Below are 20,332 nucleotides of genomic sequence, written 5' to 3'. Positions count from 1 at the left end.
GCCTGGTGAAAGTCTTTTCCAGTCCACCAGAGATGTGTTAGCAGATTAAAATGAAGGTATCCAAGTACCGTCCAACAAACCTGAAACATATTGGCAAAACCACTGAAATTACTTGCAGAGCTGCCAAAACATACAATATACCCCTTCCAAAAAATTAAATAAAAGTTCAAGGTTGTATTGCAGAAAATGTCTCTCTAAAATATTAAAATACCAAAGAGGATGAAAACCTTTTCCTAAAGCTGAACTCCAGGCACAAAAACATTTGTTTACCCTTATGCTGCCAGGCCGTTATTTTTTTTGCCAACTTTCCACAAGAAAATGTACTTAAAACCCAAAAACATGATAACATTTCTGAAAGCAGGACCTATTGAAAAATACATGGTAGATGCAACTTTTGTGTTGCACAACATTTTCAGTAAAAAAAAAAAACAAAAAAAAAAAATTAGGTGTACATACACACACAATAAAATGTTAAAAAAGTATAAAAAAATTACACTGAACTGCGTAAATAGATGCAAACATGTCTGGAATGTAAGGAAACTTCCTATTTGGACATAAATGGTGATACTTATTATGTGCTGTTTAGCTGTCACCTAGGTATGCATGTGTGACAAATGTGAATTCAGTCGGGGAGAAGATACTTTTTTTTTTTTTGGTTATTTTAATTTTGATTTCATATGTGATGCCTAAGGTTCCCCCCTTTTGCTTAAAATATATTAAAATCCTTGTTATTGTAAAAACATCACCACTGTGCTGCATATAATCTGTGCAGAGAGCAGATTTGTGGGATGGACACAGCGGGCTCACACAAGACCATTCACCTTGCACAAGCATACAGAGAAGCATGGACTGGTCTTTACTTTAGGAAGCTCCTGTACAGCGGTTTCACAATGAACAGATTGGGAAGAATTACACAAACTAAACCAGGACTTGAGTAGAAATACATGTGCCTCTTGAATTAAGAAAATATGTGCTTTTCTGGAGTCCAGCTTTATACTTTTTTGAGTATAATATGAAAAAAAAAATATTTTTAGCTTTAGTACAAAAGAAAATATCACAGAGAACAACATAACAATAAAATTTGTTACTTAGTAAGAGAGCACTAGTTAAGGGGAGTAACAGTAAAAATAAATCAATGTACACACGCATAGATATAAACAGATAGCCGCTTTATGCAAAGATCTGAAAATGTAACATAGGAAACCACAAGCAGCAAGACCGGGTAATGACATAACAGAAATATATGACAGGAATCTGAGTGAATGGACTAGGTTTTCTGATCATTTGGTCTAAATGAACTATCCAGTGCAATATATACAATAAAAAAAAACACAAAATTAGTAAGATAAAGCTGAATCTCTTGTCACGATTTCTACCTACATCCTCCAGGCATTTGCATCTAAAAGTGAAAAAAGTGTGGAAATGCAATCTTCATTTTAACCTACAAGTTTGAAAAATCTACCGAACAACACAAATAACTTAAAGAAGAATAATCTGAAACACTGAAAAGTGAGAAAAAGCACTAAATTTACTTTTACTTACACAAGCCATTTCTAAAATGTGTTCTCTAAAGCAACTTTTCCCAGGCTACCAAGTCTAGAGAAGTCTTCCATGTTCCCTCTAAGGGTTCCTTGAGCAGTGAGCAAAGGTGAATTTATGTCCCACCTACAGTGGCCACCAACACAGAAGGGTAATTTTCCACTAACCTCAAATCCAATGGGTCACTTCCACACTGAACAAAGTTTATATTGTCTGCATTTCTATTCAGCAGGTAATATTTATTTAAAGGGTACTACTAATTTTGTAGGGGTTAGTAACAAAATTATCTGCCTTGGGTGTCAAATACGCTAGGTACACCAAGTTGCTTATTCTTTTAACACTTTCTTTCAATTATTGCTTGCACTAATGTACCATGAGATGAAGGTACAATCCTTTTAAACGAGGGGGTTACCTGAGAGCCTGAAAATGATTTCTCAGGGTTATTAGGTGGAGAAAGACCACCTTACAGTGTAGCCATTAGAGAAGGTTAAGCTAGCTATACGCCATGCAATATTTTAGATCAATCAAAAAAAATCACAAAATGTATTCCTAGCATTAAAACATCCAATGGGTATACAAACTGGAATTACAGTATGAGGTTTTATTCTTCACCCATTCCACTAAAGAGCTTTTATGGCTAGTAGAGCTGCTTTGGTGACAATAGTGTAATTGGAAGAAGCAAGAGAAGAACTCCCAAATGGGGCCACAGATAGCATCACAACTCCCCCAGACATTGTTCAACTACACCTACGACCTACAACTTGGAAAACAGTTTTGGCTTTATGGACAGATGTTGCAAATATGTTATTAGACAAACATGTACAAGTGTCAGAAGACACCTAACGGAAATAGTCGGTATAGCTTGTAGTGATACAGACATGTTGACTTTGTTTGCTTGGTTGGGGGGTATTGGTCCTTTACCCTATTCCTTAATTCTCAGAATTGGCTTCACTGCACTGCAAGGGAACAAACAATGCAAAATTCACAAGCTATGTGCAATAGTGGCCGAAAACTCAGCGGCATGTGATTAGTGATGGCAGAGAACAGTGTTTTAGAACTGGCCAATGTACGTAAAGTAATGCTGCATGTATCCACTGTATGTAATTCTACCCAAAACTGAAAATTCAGTGCTGAGCAGAATTCTTTTTTAAAGTAAACCTATCACCATCCAGTTTTAAAACAGTAAATGCCCAACCTAAGAGCAGCTGCCACAGGGTACCAGTTACCACGATTAGGTCTGTGTTTCACTCCTGGATTCAATCTCTGGGCTAAACTCCAACTCAGCAGTTGAGGACCACACACTAATCTAGTAAGGGTGGTGGGACAGTAGGTGGCCTAAGTTCAGGGGGCTGAACTCCACCCAGATTTTGGAGACTTTTTATCTTTAGTAATGAGTGCATCCAGGAGTAGAGCATAGGAGAGAGGTAATAAAAGTAATAGAAGAAGCCCTCTTGCAGTTTCTCCTAAGCAGAACTTTTAAGTGAAAAAAAAAGGCTGACAGGTTCACTTTAAACTGTAAGCTTTTTGCAAAAACATTTAAAAAAAACTGCATATTCTATATGTGTGGTGCAGCTGATTGAGAATTGAGAATACACATCCAGACTGCAAAGGTTAGTAGGAAAATACTTTTTCAAATAAACTGTACAAAGATAAAACTCACTTCAAAGTTTACTCAGACATTGGTATATAAAGTGCAGAGAAATCCATTGAAAGTTTCTTTGTCACAAGAGTCTGATACAGGCAGCCTTTGCATAGCATGTTCTTGACAATGTCTATAAATACCTAAAAGTCTTCTTGGGTTCAGGAAGAAAAGGATGCCGAGGAATCCTCTGTTTCAGAAGTTTGCTTTGATCGGATCCTGTTATCTGCCTGACCACTTGAAGTAGGCAAATCACCATTGATTCCAACTCGGGGGTAGTGCACTGGCCCTGGGGAACAGGTAAATTTGAGTAATTAAAATGCTTTAGATTCAGTAAATGTATCCAAACTCTGGGTTTGGGATCCCTGCACTGTCCAACACACTTGCTACCAACCACCACACCCTCCAGAATGATGCACCTCCTGACCATTTTCTGTAATCTGGTAACATCAACTAAACTGACTGAACTACATTTTAAGCTTTCTTCCTCTTCCAGAGTTTGAATGTTGCCGAGGGCAATGCCAGTTATTGACTGGTGCCACCCTCTGTAGCATTCTTCTCTGAGACCAGGGAGGACAGGCCACTGATGCTCTTGGCTCACTCGTGACTTAAGTTGATGCTCACAACATTCAAACCTGAAAAGCACTGTATCAGGGAGTCTATGGGGAAAAGGTTAATCTTTTTTTTGTTTTTTCTGATTCCACAGATTGACTTTTTTCTTTCTTTCAGACAAAGCTGAACCTGGGCTCTAAAGTAAACAAAAATAGTGGTGAGGGCAGTGTAAAACACATGTAAAATTTATCTGCAGACCAAGAGATACACCCTAGACTGTAAGCTCTTCGGGGCAGGATCCTCTCCTCCTCCTGTGTCAGTATCTGTATCTGTCTGTCATGTGCAACCCCTATTTTAATGTACATCGCTATGTAATATGTTGGTGCTATACAAATACTGTTTAATAATAATAATAATAATTATAAAAAAGGCAGCTGTAAAAATCTACATTGCCTCACTTTATCTTTGAAGGAAGGGGGGGGTGAGTGATGCAGCATTCTGTGGATTCAGAGGCCTAATGTAAGGAGGTGTATAGAAATAAGATGATATTGTAGTGCTTCCTAAGCATAGGATTCAATATGATGTCCCAAATGGTGGACACAGGTAAAGTGAGAGAAAGTGAAATGGAACAGTAGGGTGATTTATACTGGGCTCTTTCTTTTTGGCAAGGAAAAACAATATAACATATTCAAAACTGTTGTACATATTAGATATCTTGTTTTCCATATTATAAGAGATGAACCATGATTGGTTGCTATAGGCAAATATTTCACATATATTCTTATTTTGCTTTCAAAAGATACATGGAATATAGGATGGGAAGTTGGGTGATGGATTATGCATAAAGGAGAAAAAACACAAAGTAAGCTTACTATCAGAGTCTTCTGTAGGACCATCACTGGCTGCTTCTGTATCAGAGTAAGCACTTCGCCTCCTGTGAGAAGCCCGATGAATGGATATGTGTTCCTTTATAGAATAGGTATTCCTATAAAACAGAAACATAATATTTCCTGTATCACCTTTAGGATGTAAACTCCAGCTTGATCTTTTTAACTAAATGAAACTAAACTCCCATACCCTCCTCAATCAAAGAAGGTGACATCTTAGCCTCTGTTTAGACCTGTAGTTACCACGGGGCTGCACACATAATACCATGAAAAACGTCAAATGAAGGTTTGAAAGTTCAGTTGAGAGTTAAACCTCTGTAGAAATGCAAGGTCTTTGCTAACTGAGATAAACATTCGTTTTTGTTCCCAGCATCTGCACAGCTGCCCCCCTATGCTAGTTAGATCTGTTGCACCAGTTTACTACAGTTAGGTCCATAAATATTTGGACAAAGACAACTTTTTTCTAATTTTAGTTCTGTACATTACCACAATTAATTTTTAATGAAACAAATCAGCTCAAAAGTAATTGGACAAATTAAAAAGCTGAAAATAAAATGTTTATTTCTAATACTTGGTTGAAAACCCTTTGTTGGCAATGACAGCCTGTAGTCTTGAACTCATGGACATCACCAGATGCTGGGTTTCCTCCTTTTTAATGCTCTGCCAGGCCTTTACTGCCGTGGCTTTCAGTTGCTGTTTGTTTGTGGGCCTTTCTGTCCGATGTTTAGTCTTCAACAAGTGAAATGCATGCTCAATTGGGTTCAGATCAGGTGACTGACTTGGCCATTCAAGAATTTTCCACTTCTTTGCTTTAATAAACTCCTGGGTTGGTTTGGCTCTATGTTTTGGGTCATTGTCCATCTGTATTATGAAACGCCTCCCAATCAATGTGACTGCATTTAGCTGGATTTGAGCAGAAAGTATGTCTCTGTACACCTCAGAATTCATTCGGCTGCTTCTGTCCTGTGTTGCATCATGGATAAACATTAGTGTCCCAGTGCCACTGGCAGCCATGCACAGCCAAGCCATCACACTGCCTCCGCCATGTTTTACAGATGATGTTGTATGCTTTGGATCATGAGCTGTTCCACGCTTTTCCAAGTGTTGTTCACTTGGTTGGCTGTTGTGAAGGGGTTTCTCTTCACCATGGAAATGATCCTGCCAAATGCAAGCCCCCCCCCCTCCCCCCCTCAAATCAACTCCAGGCCTTTTATGTCAATAATTGATAATGACATAACAAAGGAATTGCCCACATCCGCCCATGAATTAGCCTTTCAGTCAATTGTCTAATTACTTTTGAGCCCCTGAAATAAAGTGATTGTGTAAAAAAGGCTTTAGTTCCTCACATTTGTATGCAAACTTTTTGTTCAACCCCCTGAATTAAAGCTGAAAGTCTGCAGTTCAACTGCATCTGAGTTGTTTCATTTAAAATAATTGTGGTAATGTACAGAACCAAAATAAGAAAAAAGTTGTCTATGTCCATATAGTTATGGACCTAACCGTAAATAACCAACATCAACAACCATTGTTGTTTTTGAACGGTGAGGTTACAGCAAGATGCCACTCACTTGTTCTTTCTTCTTATTTGCATTAGACTGAAGCAGCACCAACTCTATAGTGATTGGATTTGCTGTCTCTGACAATACCCACTAACAATCCTTTCCATTTTTGAGAGACCTCACAGAGTTTAAAGCTGAACTTCAGGTTCAATAAAAAATCTTTCCCTTGCAAGGGTTAAATGATTGTTTATGTCTGAACCGCTTTGTTCTTTTTTGTCCTCTCTGTTGGCTGCAGAATATAAAGTGTGGCCTTACTGAGCAACAGGAAAACAGGGGGAGTGGAATGGGGTGTCCATAGTGACATCATGAGGGCTACTGTGCTTAAATCACATTATCCTGAAAATTATGCATGTGTGGGTGTCCCTGTAAATTTAAAAAAGTTTCAGCATGCAGCATTACTTTTTATTTTACTTAAACCCTTTTTAAGTATCAAAGCCTTTGGTTTCCATGTGCTGGTATTACTTAACCAGTTTAAACTTCTCTTACACCCAGCTTGATTACAGGTATATAAATACAAAATGCTGGGAAATGGCAGACCAAAGTACTTTAAATGGAAACAAACCCTGAAACATGACCTGATCCAGCAGGTACATAAAACTTTGCTTTAAGTAGAAATATGATCTGGGACACTCATTTTCTTTGTGCTCCTGATCATCTCTCAAATTCAATAAAATCCTAGGTTTTGCTGGTTGGTGTAATTAGAAATGCAGAAGAATGAACTAAATCAAAGTGTACTTGAGAAAGCCATACTGGTTCCAGTATGGCTTTCTCAAGTACACTTTGATTTAGTTCATTCTCAACTTTATTCTTTTTGGTGTACCTTTCTTTTTTCTTCCTACAAAGGTAATTGTTACTAAGGCATGGAGTGGTTGGTGCTTTGTACAACTCTTATTTAGGACAGTAAGTTTTTATCCAGATTTCATTTAGTTAACACAATTTATTTATTTTTTTAACCAGGACCAATTTCTTCCCTTTACAAGCTCACATCTTCTCTGAACTATGTGGTAGGGCACCAAGCAGAAGTAAAAAAGTGTTTTTACTTACCTATCTAAAGTATAGGTGCCTGGGTGACTCATGGAACGCTTCATCTACAAAACAACAAGTGCATTTGAAAATCTAAGCATTTTATATATGGAGATGTAAGAAAATATTACCTAGTGGTCCTTGCAAGCATATTTAGGTGTACTTGATCACACTTAATAGTTCAGTGCCAGACATATCTTTTCCAGCTGCAACCAGACATGCTTTCAATATGGAAATACATTATTTTCAATCTGGTGAACAAACCTTATCAGCAGGATAGATATAAAAAATAAATAAATGTAAAAAAAGGCTACTGCTCCTCCCTATGTTTATAGCTCACCCTACTATAAATAAAAAGTTCTAAGTTTTTTCTAAAATTAAAATACTCAGGTCAAATAAAGCCCAACACATAAAGGTCACCCAGCAATTCTGTGGTAGTGCTGTATAATATGGTACTTGTACATTACCATTTGTATAGAAGAAGGAGACACAGCAGACACCAGAGACTCATGAGGAGGCAGCTGGTACATTTCTGGTTTGAATTTGGCATTTGCAATCTTGACACATTCTTCAAGTGTGGTAATAAAGGTGTTACAGGTTGCGCTGAGCAATGAAGACGCTTCGTTCATGTTCTGTATAAATCACAAACACACAAAAGAAATTTTCATTTTTTTGACAACCAGCTAAAAAACCTGTCAACTACTTTAGGCTTTATGGTTCTCAAGTATTTAAAGTTCTGTAAGCCAGATAGCAGCTGTGCCTACCTGCAGCTACCATAAAAAAAATCTAATAATATACAAAAATGGGAGCTAACGTCCTAAACGTCTAACAGCCTACGTCTGTTACAAGTACCAGATACTTCATCCCTATCCTTCCTTTGTTCTTTGGCAAGTCAGTTATTTGAAAACCTAAAAACATTGTTTGCTTGTCCTTGATGCTTTGAATCAAAAAAGTGGAATATTTAAAGGATTGTTGGCCTTCCTTCATTCATGGTAAGAAATCTTGCTCATTATTTGTATCTTAATACTTAACTGTTTGTCTTAGATGTGCAAGTGTTATGACTTCCTCTACATTCCTTTACTGAGATACAAAATGTAGGGTGCTACACTGTACACTGACGCCAAACAATACGCAAATAAAACCAGTAGGTACAGCAAGATAATGACATATATACTATATCTCCATGTATGAACAGATCTGCAGAAATTATACCAGGTAATCTAGCATCTGATTTCTGATACACGGCAGACATATTGCAGCTTATACCTCAGCACTGGGCGATGGACGACACTCCTCCTGACTCACAAACTCCTGGATTGTGTGTACCTGCTGCATGAGCAAATCACAGTACAGCCGCAGCTCTGACATTTTGGTTTTCAGAGATTCATTGGTTTCACTGATTTCTGCAAAAGCATAATTTAAAGTCACTTATAAACATGTATATAACCAATTGTTTGGTGATAAAAAAATAAATAAAATGAAAATCAACTTTTACCAGTGCTGTCTCTGAAGCTCTGAATATCTGAATTTAGAGGTACCTGTGTGCACAAACTGTTCTGTAACCTACCTGACCACACATACACAATGAGGAGTTAGACAGAAGAGCATCTAAACTATATGATGTACTATGATGATGGCCACATGGCCCTGATCTATTAAACCTCTTTAAGGCTGGAGAGGATACACTTTCATCAGGGAAGCCGAGTGATCCAGCAAACCTGGAATGAATTTCTTCATAGTCATTTCCTATTTGATAGCAGATGTTTTGAATCCTGGACCAGATCCATTCCATATCACTAATGAAAATGTATCCTCTGCAACCTTAAAGAGGTTTAATAAATTAGACCCTATGTGTCATGAATTTTAAGAAAGAGGCTGATTGGTTCAAATTCGATTGGATTTTGTACCAGAAGTAAAAATGTTCTTACAGCAAATTATTTTACAAATCCCTTCACCAAATAAATCATTTTTTATATAATATATATATATATATATATATATATATATATATATATATATATATATATATATATATATATATATATATATATATATATATATATATATATATATATATATATATATACCATTGTTATATGAACAGCTGGAAAAAATAAAAAATAGGGATTCAATTCAAAGAAGTTATTACTTTTCCTAATATTCCTTTCTTAATATTCCCTTACTCTCTGTTCAGGTTTATTCACTTTTGAAGTACCTTCAGATGCCTGGTTCCCTCCTGCTTTTCACTGTGGTCCCCCTTGCTGACCATCATGCCACTAGCAGATGCACCCAGGAATCTGACATACCTGGAAGTGTTGAATACTGAAGATTTGGCTTAAAAAGTCTTTAGCTATTCAAGTGAAGAAACATTCTTCTATAGAGGTCACTTTTTAGAGAAAGTTTTTAAAGCAACAGAGTGACTTTAGGCAGACAACAGTGTCATTTAACAACATGACAACGCCAAAAATAAAGCAAAAATCTTTACGACTGGAGCTCATCTAAACCTCAAGATGCCCTGAATCATTCAGTGAGGAAAAGATAATAAAATAATAACGTTGTAGGATTAAGAGGTAAAGAAAGACAGCCCTTTGTATGTTTTAGGGTTTTCCATTTACTAAGACATTATGTAAAATGTCATTTTTAACCTGTTTCTAAATTCAGTATGCTAAGTCTGGGGTAATTTAGACCTGAGGTTTAATCATAAGAATTGGCCTAAGGTCAGGTCACAGTTATTATGTGGTGGCCACTTTACTGGTGACTCAGAAGCAAACCTATGGGCACCAGAAATCAATGTAGCAACCCAACAGCTTATGTCCAGGACTTGGTGGTGCAGGACACCACCCACTATAAGACAGAATGGAGTATTACTGCACCCTATACACCTACACCATTTACCTTTCTCTTTTCTGGTCCTGTTATCACTCAGACAGGCCTTAGAACTTCCCAATGCTACTAACCACCTCTGCCTCTCTGCTGCATTTACAGCCTTGACATAGAAGTGCTGTTCTCCAGGTATGATGAGCTCCATCCTGGTGTTGTCTGTTGGGTGAGCTGAAAAAAGAAATTGGAACAATAAAATGAAGAATTCCACTGAAGCCCTTTAAATTAAATTAATTAAACGTGCCTAAAAGTGCACGAAATTTCTAAAAGAACAGTACCTAACTTGCTTTAGTGCTGCTTACTCAAAATGTTATTTTCTTGCATTTCAATACTGATTTCCTGCAACCTCTGGATAACTAAAGCGGACCATGCTTGTACAATAAATCTCACCACAGCTATTTCTAGTCTACACCCAGAGAAAGCATAAGGATGGCAGTGATTGTGATGGGATATTTTCAGTATGAAAACAATCTCAAACAATATTACAATATTACAGTATTGCTCTGTAAATTTCATTTCTTTATTTGGTGGATAAAGAGTGCCAATTCTTTTTGTGGCTTGTACACTTGAGTGTGATTGACGCCAGCTACAGAGTCTGGCAGGCAGTCAAATATGAATGGAGATGTGTACATGCAGGTGGGATTCTTTGTTTGGTTTGACGGAATAAAAACAAATGGAGTATCTCGCCTGTGAATGCTCCTCTCCTTTCCCCTTATAAAGAGGTGTGCCAATGTAATCAGCGGCTGGGAGGCTGTGCTGTTATGGCAAATAGTGGTTAGTGCGCCCAATGGCTGCTGGTTGTCAAAGAGAGGACCTCCCCTTACAACTACAGCCAATGAGAATGCATGGTAAGATAACTATCAAGCAAAATATCAAGTACAATACCGTAATAATACAACTCTAGAGGTAACACAGGAAACAACAACGACAGTTTAACAAGAAGGGCCTGCATTCGGACTTACATGGCAGAATCAACCATGAATACTTAAATAAAAGCTATAGATGTGGCAGCTGAAGGAATTTTACAAATGACTTTAACATGTAAAAGCTTATAGAAAATTTTAGTGCTTGGTTGTACTTTTTATCAGTATATTTCTAGACTCCTACAAGTAGCAGTATGGGTGCTTTTTACATTGGGTGCATTGGCAGGTGTCCACCTAAGATGTCTTTCCCACGACACCAATGACTGATTACTATGAATTTATGCTGTTGGTGCTTCATCACTGCAACGTACAGAATAATTCAGAATTACCTACCTTTAATTTCACATACTGCCATTTTAATACTTCCTTTGCTGCCTTTACAGACATCGTCTTGGGAATCGTAGTATGAAAGAATTCCATTGTCTAAAACAAACCAGCGAGGCTGCCAACCTAAAAACAATCAACAGTTTTATGAGGATTTCCAGCATAAGCAAGTTTTACCAAATGAACACCATGAAATATTAATGCACCCTGCAGTACTGCAAAGAAATGTGCATATACATGTAAATCTGTTTTAACTATGCATACACCCTGCATATGCACAGAGATATTTACATCTTCATTTACCATATGCCAACGTTTCATTTAAATGGAATCTGTCTGGGGAGATACATGGAGCTATCTTCATTCTTCATAATGTTTATATATATATATATATATATATATATATATATATAACCACACACACTATTAGAAACACTGCTAAACAAAGACAGACAACCCCAGGTGCCTGCACATAAACCTCGAGTTCTTGTAAAGCACCTCAACAAACCACTTGAAGACAGACCCACTGAAAGAAGCAAATGTTGACTACATAGTTTAAGTCAGCCCATCAGTTACTGCATAATGCATGGAATGGCCTCATTGATGGGACAATCATGAACTGTGGTCAAGTCAATATTTGCATTTTTAACCAAAGACATTTGGGATTTATTAAAGCTCTCCATACCTGGTGAAGACAGTCCATCATGGGCCATCCAGCAAACCTGGAATTCATTTGACTGGTTCCATTCCAGGTGTGCTAGACCCCCAGGTTCACCTATGATGGTTTAAATTTCCCAGTCTTAGGGAGTCCTAACAAATCAGGCCCAATATGTAAAGATGGTTTGTTTATGCTTCACATAGATAGATTACAATGTTGGATATTAGTACAGGTAAAAAGACAATTACCAAATGTAAGCTGTATCATACTAATCCCAGGTATGCCTTTGAAAAAGATATGACAAAACCTGTAATATATATATATGTATACACACACAGTGAATTGTTCTCAATTCACTTTTAACAATACTGTATTCTAAAGTGCATCTGCTGATTAAACCACAATTTACTACTGTGTGCTTAAAGAATATAAATATACAGGCTATACGAGAACTGTGAAATATAGACACAAGCACATTGCAAGTTTATAAACCACCTCTGAGACCCTAAGGCAGAGATAAAAATCTACCAATGGAAATAACCTTCTCTGCAAACAGCACAGCAAATCCAATTATGATATTAACACAGATCAGATTATCTTGGCTCCCAGGTTAGGTCCTTTCATTGTTTGACAAGACACCTGACAGTGGAACAGTACTGGAATAATTATTCAGCTTTCTGCAAAGACAATAGGATGGAATTTTAGATATGTTTAGGTGCTTAGAACTACAGCATTGGTCATAGATGGATTAGGGTTGGGGAGATCATTATCTATCATTGAGCAAGGTGTGAATATCATTACGTAATGTGATAATCACACAGTGATGACAATATTACTTGTCCAGTACTTTCTTCCTAAAAAACATGGAGTACACAGGCTGGATAACTTCCGTGTGCAATATTCTGTGACCTCTGAAATCGGCAAAGTCAACTTACTAACTGCCCAGAAATGGCCTGATTTCCAAAACATTTGGGCACCAAAAAATGCCCAAGATCTTTGGTATCACGTGCAATATCAGGCAGTTTATTTTCACTGTGAGGACTGGTGAATACCATATTAAGAATCATATTGTAGTTTCTATTCATTTTGGCAGGAAAAAAAATGTTTTTTATGGACCGCATTCATTGAGACTTGATGAACACATAAACGGATGCACCATGCAATTCCAATGAAATGCAATGGAGATTAATGCATCAATAATCCAGTTGATAATAGATAGATAAACATGGGGTTGGGCTTTAAAGCAGACTTAAACTAAAATTTTTACTTTACATAAAAGGGTAGACAACGCTTTCATGCAAGGCAATAATTACCTTCTTTTTTTGAGGTTGGGGGTCTCCTCCCCTTCTTTCAATAATAGCGTTGCAGTAAAGACAGGACAAGAGCGCAGAGCCTCCTGGGATACTCACGTCACGCATCCCAGGAGGCTTCTGGCTGCCAGGAGATTTTTCTTTAATTAGAGAAAAAAATGCAGATCTCAGGCATGCGCAGTGAGATTGGAACTCTTTTTTTTCCTTATACAGCGGGCTATGTCACCCTCAATCTCGTGCCTGCACAGTGTGTGGGTTACGTAGGCAGAAGTCGGAAGACGATGGAGGCACCTTGTCCCTTCTTCTATGCCGGGAAGAAAACAAATAACTGGACGGCCCAATGCAAAAAAGCTCTAGAGGGATCGGTTATAGTTAAGGATAGTTTTTTTATTTTCTTTTAGTTTAGTTCCGCTTTAAGTGCAGCCACTACTGTCTCCAGGACCCTAAGAAAACACCACTATTGGAAATCTAATATAAACAATCAACGTCAACCAGGCAGTGACATGAACACTTAAAGAAGAACCTGCCTCAGGACCATGTCATGTGGTCGCAGATATAGCAAAGTATTTGGGAATTTAGATTTATAATATATATATATATATATATATATATATATATATATACACACACACTGTACACAGGATAGAATCATGCTCCTACACGCATGCATTGGAGTAAAGTCATCCCAATCTGACAATGAAGATGAACAAAAACCGTAAACCCACGTGGATGTGAAGAACTGGGGAATTAAAGCACAGGGAATGTAGAACTGGAGGGGTTCTTTGACAAATAAATTTGCGATAATCTACAAATACAGTTTCTATGGAAAATGCCTCCTGGGGCCCCAACATTTCTAATTGTTTAGGAAATCAGCAACTGTAATCACGGTGGTGCCAATAATTGAACATCTGACACCCTATGATGAAGAAATGTGATGCTAAGAAATACCTTGAAAAAATTGACCTGTTACTAAATCTAAAACACGCGTACAATCTTACGAAGACATGGTTTCTGTGATTGGTAGTACATCCTCGCAATACCTTCACAGGAAGGAGTTGATTTACTGCAGGAGTAGAGAATGTGCACATAAATGAGGGGAATATTCAATTATTTAAATCACAGGAAAAGCAGATTATTGTGCATTTATTAAACCTGCAAATGTTTGGGTACTCAAAGTGAACAAGAATTTGTCTTTCACATGATTGGATAATTGAATAAGTGAATATTCATGCAATTTACAGTGCAAAACATGATCATGTTCATTAGATAACCTGAATGCTAATAGGAACATATGAAGTGCTTGTAGAGAAAACCTAAAGATGGCATTTTACTGCTACAGTTACCTGTCAGTGATCAGAGTCACATGAGCTGATTACATTGCCTCTTCTTTCATCTATAAAAAGCAACGAAAGCAGGCGTGTGTTCAGTTATAGGCACAACGCCCAACCAGGAAACACCTTTGTGCAGCAAGATGAATGCTTATTATGCTTATCATTACTTGTTTTTATTCACAAAATATGCAGCGTTTCATCAAACAGAAACACAAATACTCCAATAGGAAAGAATCCAAATGGTGGTCAGTGCCATTGTGCATGTGCACATTAATAAAAAGCACACTGCTTATAGTTTATTTCAACAATTTCTGATACAATTGTTTGAAATAATGCCAATTAGGTGATATACAGTGGAAGAAAATTCAGGGGAAGCAGATGCCGGCAATCGCGAAAGGGACACAGATGTCGGCCATCAAGTGGACCTAGATGCCGGGCCGGCATCGCTAGAGGACTCTGCGGGCTCATGAAGACCAGGAAAGTCCTCAATTCCACCCTGAGTGTGGGTCGGGGTTACCACTTTCTGTAAAGAATATTCACCCTGAGCCACACTTGGGATTACCGCCAGGGGGGTTTATGAGAGTTGCTAAAATTTCCCATTTTTCTTGCATTCACAAGAGGTGCAGTTGTGTTGAGATTTTTGAGAGGGTGGTCAGTAGCAAAACAGCTTCCATGGGCTTACAGGAATGCTTTCCAATTGCATTGCCATTGCTTGCAAAGTGTTTGGAAATGTTCTAGGAAAGCAGGTGACCCGCAAAACTCTGCCACTTGTGGAAAAGGATCCGCACCACAACTGTTAACTACAACCTGTTACAGGTGATGCAAGTGGAACTAAACAGATACTCAAAAAAAAAAAAAAATAAAAGATGCGATTAGTAAGGTTCTATATTAAAGAAAGGACAGGATGTCCCTTCTGAAATGACCTTACCTGCCGGATTGCAATTTTTTAAATACACTCACCTTTTCCGATTCTGTGGCTCGTGTCATTTATTTCTTCTCTTCCAGGTTCCAATCCTTGGCCATCCTAACTGGCTGGGCTGAGCTGACATTAGGTTATCCCAGCAACCATGTGTAGCTCAGTATTTCTTTAAAAGACGATAGCGATCAGGCAAGTAAGAGTGTTTTATAGCAGAATGGGCATTATATATAACGACAGCAGTAGAAGTGAAGAGAGAAGACCACAGTGGGTGCCACTCACTCATTGTCCCCCTCACCTCTCCACAGAACGGCGCTGTACAACACTCGTTCCTTCATCTCTGACTCTTGACACGATGATGACAGATAATTTCCAGTAACAATAACTGAGCATGTGTACGCAGCATTATCCTCAGGAATTGTTCAGACCCATGGTTAAAAACTGTGCTGTTTACCGCACCCAGGGGCACCAAGCGGCAGCCAAATAAGCCCACAGTGATTTTTCAGATGTTAGCAAATGCGCACATTGGCTTGCAGTTGGAAGTGGTGTGTGTTTTCTTTTTTCTTGCATATGGAATTATGTAACCCATGTAAACAGGTGTAAAAGCTTGAAAAACATAGGAGAAAAAAAGAACCCAATCCTTCCAATGGTAACCATTTTGCCAGGGAACTGCTGCCTCAAGGGAAACTCTACAAGTAGCTTCTACCTGTGGCGGCTCCATTAACAATGAATAGGGGTGGCTTAGACCTGTTTGGTAACGCTCATTGCCGCCTGCTGTCTAATCTGCAGACGCTGGTTCTTTAGGAACTAGAGCTGTGGTGGCAGCCGCCGGGATCTCTTGATCGCGCTACAGATCTGGAATTGCCTTTACAGGCAGACTAAGACTCCATGCTAAAACCAATTAGGACAACCACATCCTCCATGGCTCCCTTATTAGTTACTGTTACTAAATACAAAATAGCCTCTGGAACTCTTTTCTGGAAATGGGAGGACAGAGTACCAGTCCAATCCACTTTCCATCACAATACTATGACCCACAGCCATCTGTCTGTACAGTGCGTCACCTCTATGGTTTGCTTTCAAAGACAAGACGATCAGCAACTGAGATTTGCTGGAGCTTTGCACGATCATCAAATGCTTTCCTTTTTTCACATCGATCAGGCTGCCATTAATATTATTATTAAACAGGATTTATATAGCGCCAACATATTACGCAGCGCTGTACAATAAATAGGGATTGCAAATGACAGACTAATACAGACAGTGATACAGGAGGTGAGGACCCTGCCCCGAAGAGCTTACAACTGACCCATGCAAGTAAAGCACCCCTATAGGGACTGTGATTTGGCTGGTATTTTAGTAGAGTCCTTGCAATGTCCCCACACAATATTGCAACAACAAAAAAGAATCCTAAAAAATCCTTCTAATAACCGAAGTGATCTGTTTTGAGTTCTGCTAAGAACTGATCATCTCCTATCCTTCAACACCCAGATAAGAAAGTTGGCAACCCCAGGCTCTCTGATCCAGCACCAGCAGGCACTACAGCTGTCACAAGAACTTCAGCTCACCATACACATTAATATTAATAACATTATTATTATTATTATTATTATTATTAATAAACAGTATTTATATAGCGCCAACATATTACGCAGCGCTGTACATTAAATTACAGCTGAAGCCTCTGCATGGATAGATGCACCTTGATCGGAAGGACCCTGTGTTGCATTACACTGGTGGATCTGAAGCTGGTTGTACAGGAATTGGGTGGCACACACCATACAATCTGATTGTACAATTTCAGATCCGTTTAGTAGTACACAGGCCATCCTGATGAGCTAAAATGGAAAGTATTGGGCTTGTCAGTGCACAATTTTTGGTAAATGAAGATTGTACAGACCTGCAGCCACCAGCACACATACAACAGGTATGATCATCACACATGCAGCACACATACAACAGATATGAGCACACATACAACAGGTATGATCACAGACACAGAACATGTATGATCATAGCACAGACCTGTGATGTAATTGGTCCATTTGTAGAGAACTCCTTCCATAGCTGAGCTCAGTGCAGTGTCAGTGTCATCCTGCACGGGCTGATGGGAGGGGGAGGACGGACTAGATGGCCGTATGTTTCAGCATGGTGCCGGGTGATGGTCCGGCGTATAGCCGGGACTCTGAGCTCTGAGCCCCCATACAGACAGCCCAGCAGCTGCTGCTTCCTCCTCCTGCTGCTGCTGTCACTGCGCTTCCCGTTCACTCTGCACTGCCCCAATGACGGCTCATTCACTTCCTGGTCAGAGCTGGGTGACGTTACCATGGGAGACGGAGCCCGGCCTGCTGTACAATCTGACACCCCTCTCCTCATACTCAATGTTATGGATACACAGGCACGGTTCTGTGTATTTCTGAGCTAAAAGTACATTTGTATTATTTTTACTGAAGTTATATAAATAATTGTGTATGTGTAATTATTACTACATACATTGCCTTCCTGGGTTTACCAAGGTAAACTGCATAAAATGTTATGATGGGAGAGGAGCCTTAGAGATATCCTGACACTGGTGAAAAGATTCACTATGGAGGAAACAGGCAGTGAAAGCATCCCTAATTAAAAAAGGACTGTCCCTCTTTAATCCAAGTTCCATTTTTCTCCTCTGCTGTCCCTTTTTTTGTGTACACAGGTATTAAAATGTATTAATTCACTAATAAAGCAGAATTAACCCCTATTTAATGTACAGCGCTGTGTAACATGTTGGCGCTATATGAATTCTGTTTATTAATAATAATAAAAAAAAGTTTTTTTATTGCAGACAGGCAATTAATGTCCCTTCTGCAATAAAAAAAACATACCTGCCAAAGCTGTGAGTTTTTTACATTCACCTGTCCTCATTCCGTCCTGGGCGCTGCCATCTTTATTAGCTCTTTGGGTTTCGGATTTCCAGCCATCTTGAATTGAAAATCCCACTCATATAGCCCTGGCAGCCAGGAGGATGAAAGGATACCCAGCATTTCTCTGCACCCTACACTGAAATGTGCATACAAATGTAATATCAAGGAAATGTGATTATAAATAAAAGCAGTTGTTGCTTTACCAATCCATTTCTATTTTTAGGGCTCGAAAAATGGGGGTGTTGTGGGGTTAGGTGATTTTCCTGCACAGTTTGAGCTGAAAAGTGTCCAGTTTCCTGAAGGTGTAAAATTTTGATAAATACATTCACCTCTTGCTTGTGAAGTTGAGGAAGCAACACATTCAAAACGGGTATAGGGAATTCTTGCTACCTACAGGATCACTAATGTGGCATAAACCTTATTTCAGTTACCGCCTTATAACCTTATTTAGTTGACTGCCTGTAACTCGGTCTTTACAGAGAATTAAATGAAAAAAGAATCCCACTTTATTAAAGCAAACTGAAAAATAAGTATTGAAGGCACATTCACACACTGCTGGGCTGCATGCTACAGTGCATTGCATTAGGAAGCACATTCAGTTGAAAAGTCTGCCTTGGCACCAAATGAACAAAAAAGTGCATGCATCATTTGTAGCAGCGGTAGAATGGTGTGTTGGAGTGCCCTTAGGAATGAATGGCACAAGAGCACGGCATGTGTGGCGCTGCAGTAACACGCATGTTCCCATAGCACATACATGAGAATGGGTGCTTTATGACTCAAAGGAGAATAAATCTTACATCTAAGCTGCTGGGAGGAGTGAATTTAAAAAATGTACCATAATGTGCCATAAACAGCGCTAAACAAACTGTACTTACTGTATTGGTCTATAATATAATTTTAGATATCCACATCTCCCTAGCCTGATGTATGGGCAGCACGGTGGCTCAGTGGTTAGCACTCTTGCCTTTGCAGCACTAAGTCCCAGGTTAATTTCCTTGCCAGGGCACTAGCTGCATGGAGTTTGCAGGTTCTCCCTGTGTTTGTGTGGGTTTCCTCCCAAAAATTGACCTTAGACTACATTAGTGACATATGACAATGGTAGGGACATTAGATTGTGAGTCCCTTTGAGGGACAGTTAGTGTCATGACTATGGACTTTGTACAAGGCTGTGTAATGTGATGGTGCTATATAAATGCAGTGTAATAATGATACTAAATAAAAAAAGTAACAAAAATCAATTATTATGAAAATAAATCAAAGACCTAGGCCAATCCCCCGGAAATTATGTGATATATACTACCAACCACCTCCTCTCTGTAGGAGTCCATCCTGGTTGAAGCAGAAAAATAGTTACCTAACCTACAGTGATGCCATGTCCTCATTATCTTCACATAGTCTTCTTCTGGTTTTGGGATTAATGGCCTTCCTGCTAGGCCTTGTTTGGAGGAATGAACTCCTAATTAACTCGTGTACATGTTAAAGAAGATTGTGAATAGGTAGATAGAAATCTGTTTTAAAGAAGACATTGCATATTTCTCCTGCAATAAACGTCCATCCTCTGTACAGATTTTTACTGTTTTATTTAAAATTCTAGGGATCAAGCTGATACCACATTTATGTGAGTTCAGACAAATGCTTTGGGCCTGTATTTATCATGCAAACGACCTCACAAGTGGTATTCACAACTTGGGGTTGTAATTTAGGGCCCTGGGAGACAGAAATTCAGGATGCTAGAAGCAGTCTAATCGATCTGGATTCGGAAGGAAATGGAAGTTTCTTATCCATAAAGTGCATAGTTTGCCTCATTCTATTTTCTACCTGAAATGGCTATAAATGGCACCAGGCAGGACCTTCCGATACAGCAGTTGGAAATTACTATTTGATCATGTCG

General features: G+C 38.7%; 1 protein-coding gene across 1 annotated transcript; it reads right to left on the bottom strand.

Annotated features, from left to right (window-relative positions):
* Positions 1–1,148: 1,148 nt before the first annotated feature.
* On the bottom strand, positions 1,149–17,804 carry PLEKHA3 (pleckstrin homology domain containing A3). Its single transcript, XM_072418399.1, has 8 exons — positions 17,567–17,804; positions 11,336–11,452; positions 10,095–10,250; positions 8,466–8,602; positions 7,667–7,831; positions 7,221–7,264; positions 4,603–4,715; positions 1,149–3,467 (listed from the first exon to the last, which is right to left on the bottom strand). The coding sequence occupies exons 1-8, from the start codon at positions 17,604–17,606 to the stop codon at positions 3,340–3,342; spliced, it is 900 nt and encodes a 299-aa protein (XP_072274500.1). The 5' UTR covers positions 17,607–17,804; the 3' UTR covers positions 1,149–3,339.
* Positions 17,805–20,332: the final 2,528 nt, after the last annotated feature.

This window comes from Pyxicephalus adspersus, chromosome 7 (assembly GCF_032062135.1).
Source record: "Pyxicephalus adspersus chromosome 7, UCB_Pads_2.0, whole genome shotgun sequence".
Taxonomy (NCBI): Eukaryota; Metazoa; Chordata; class Amphibia; order Anura; family Pyxicephalidae; genus Pyxicephalus; species Pyxicephalus adspersus.
This window is presented reverse-complemented; position numbering and strand designations above follow the sequence as displayed.

What these genes read in the sequence shown, in the direction of transcription:
- PLEKHA3 (XM_072418399.1), bottom strand. Translation starts at nt 17,606, where the DNA reads ATGGAAGGAGTTCTCTACAAATGGACCAATTACATCACAG. An exon ending in CAGGACCAGAAAAGAGAAAG is followed by an intron (nt 8,603 to 10,094) that starts GTAAATGGTGTA and finishes ATGCTTTTGCAG; the next exon opens with AAATCAGTGAAACCAATGAA. An exon ending in GTCCATCGCCCAGTGCTGAG is followed by an intron (nt 7,832 to 8,465) that starts GTATAAGCTGCA and finishes TGATTTATACAG; the next exon opens with AACATGAACGAAGCGTCTTC.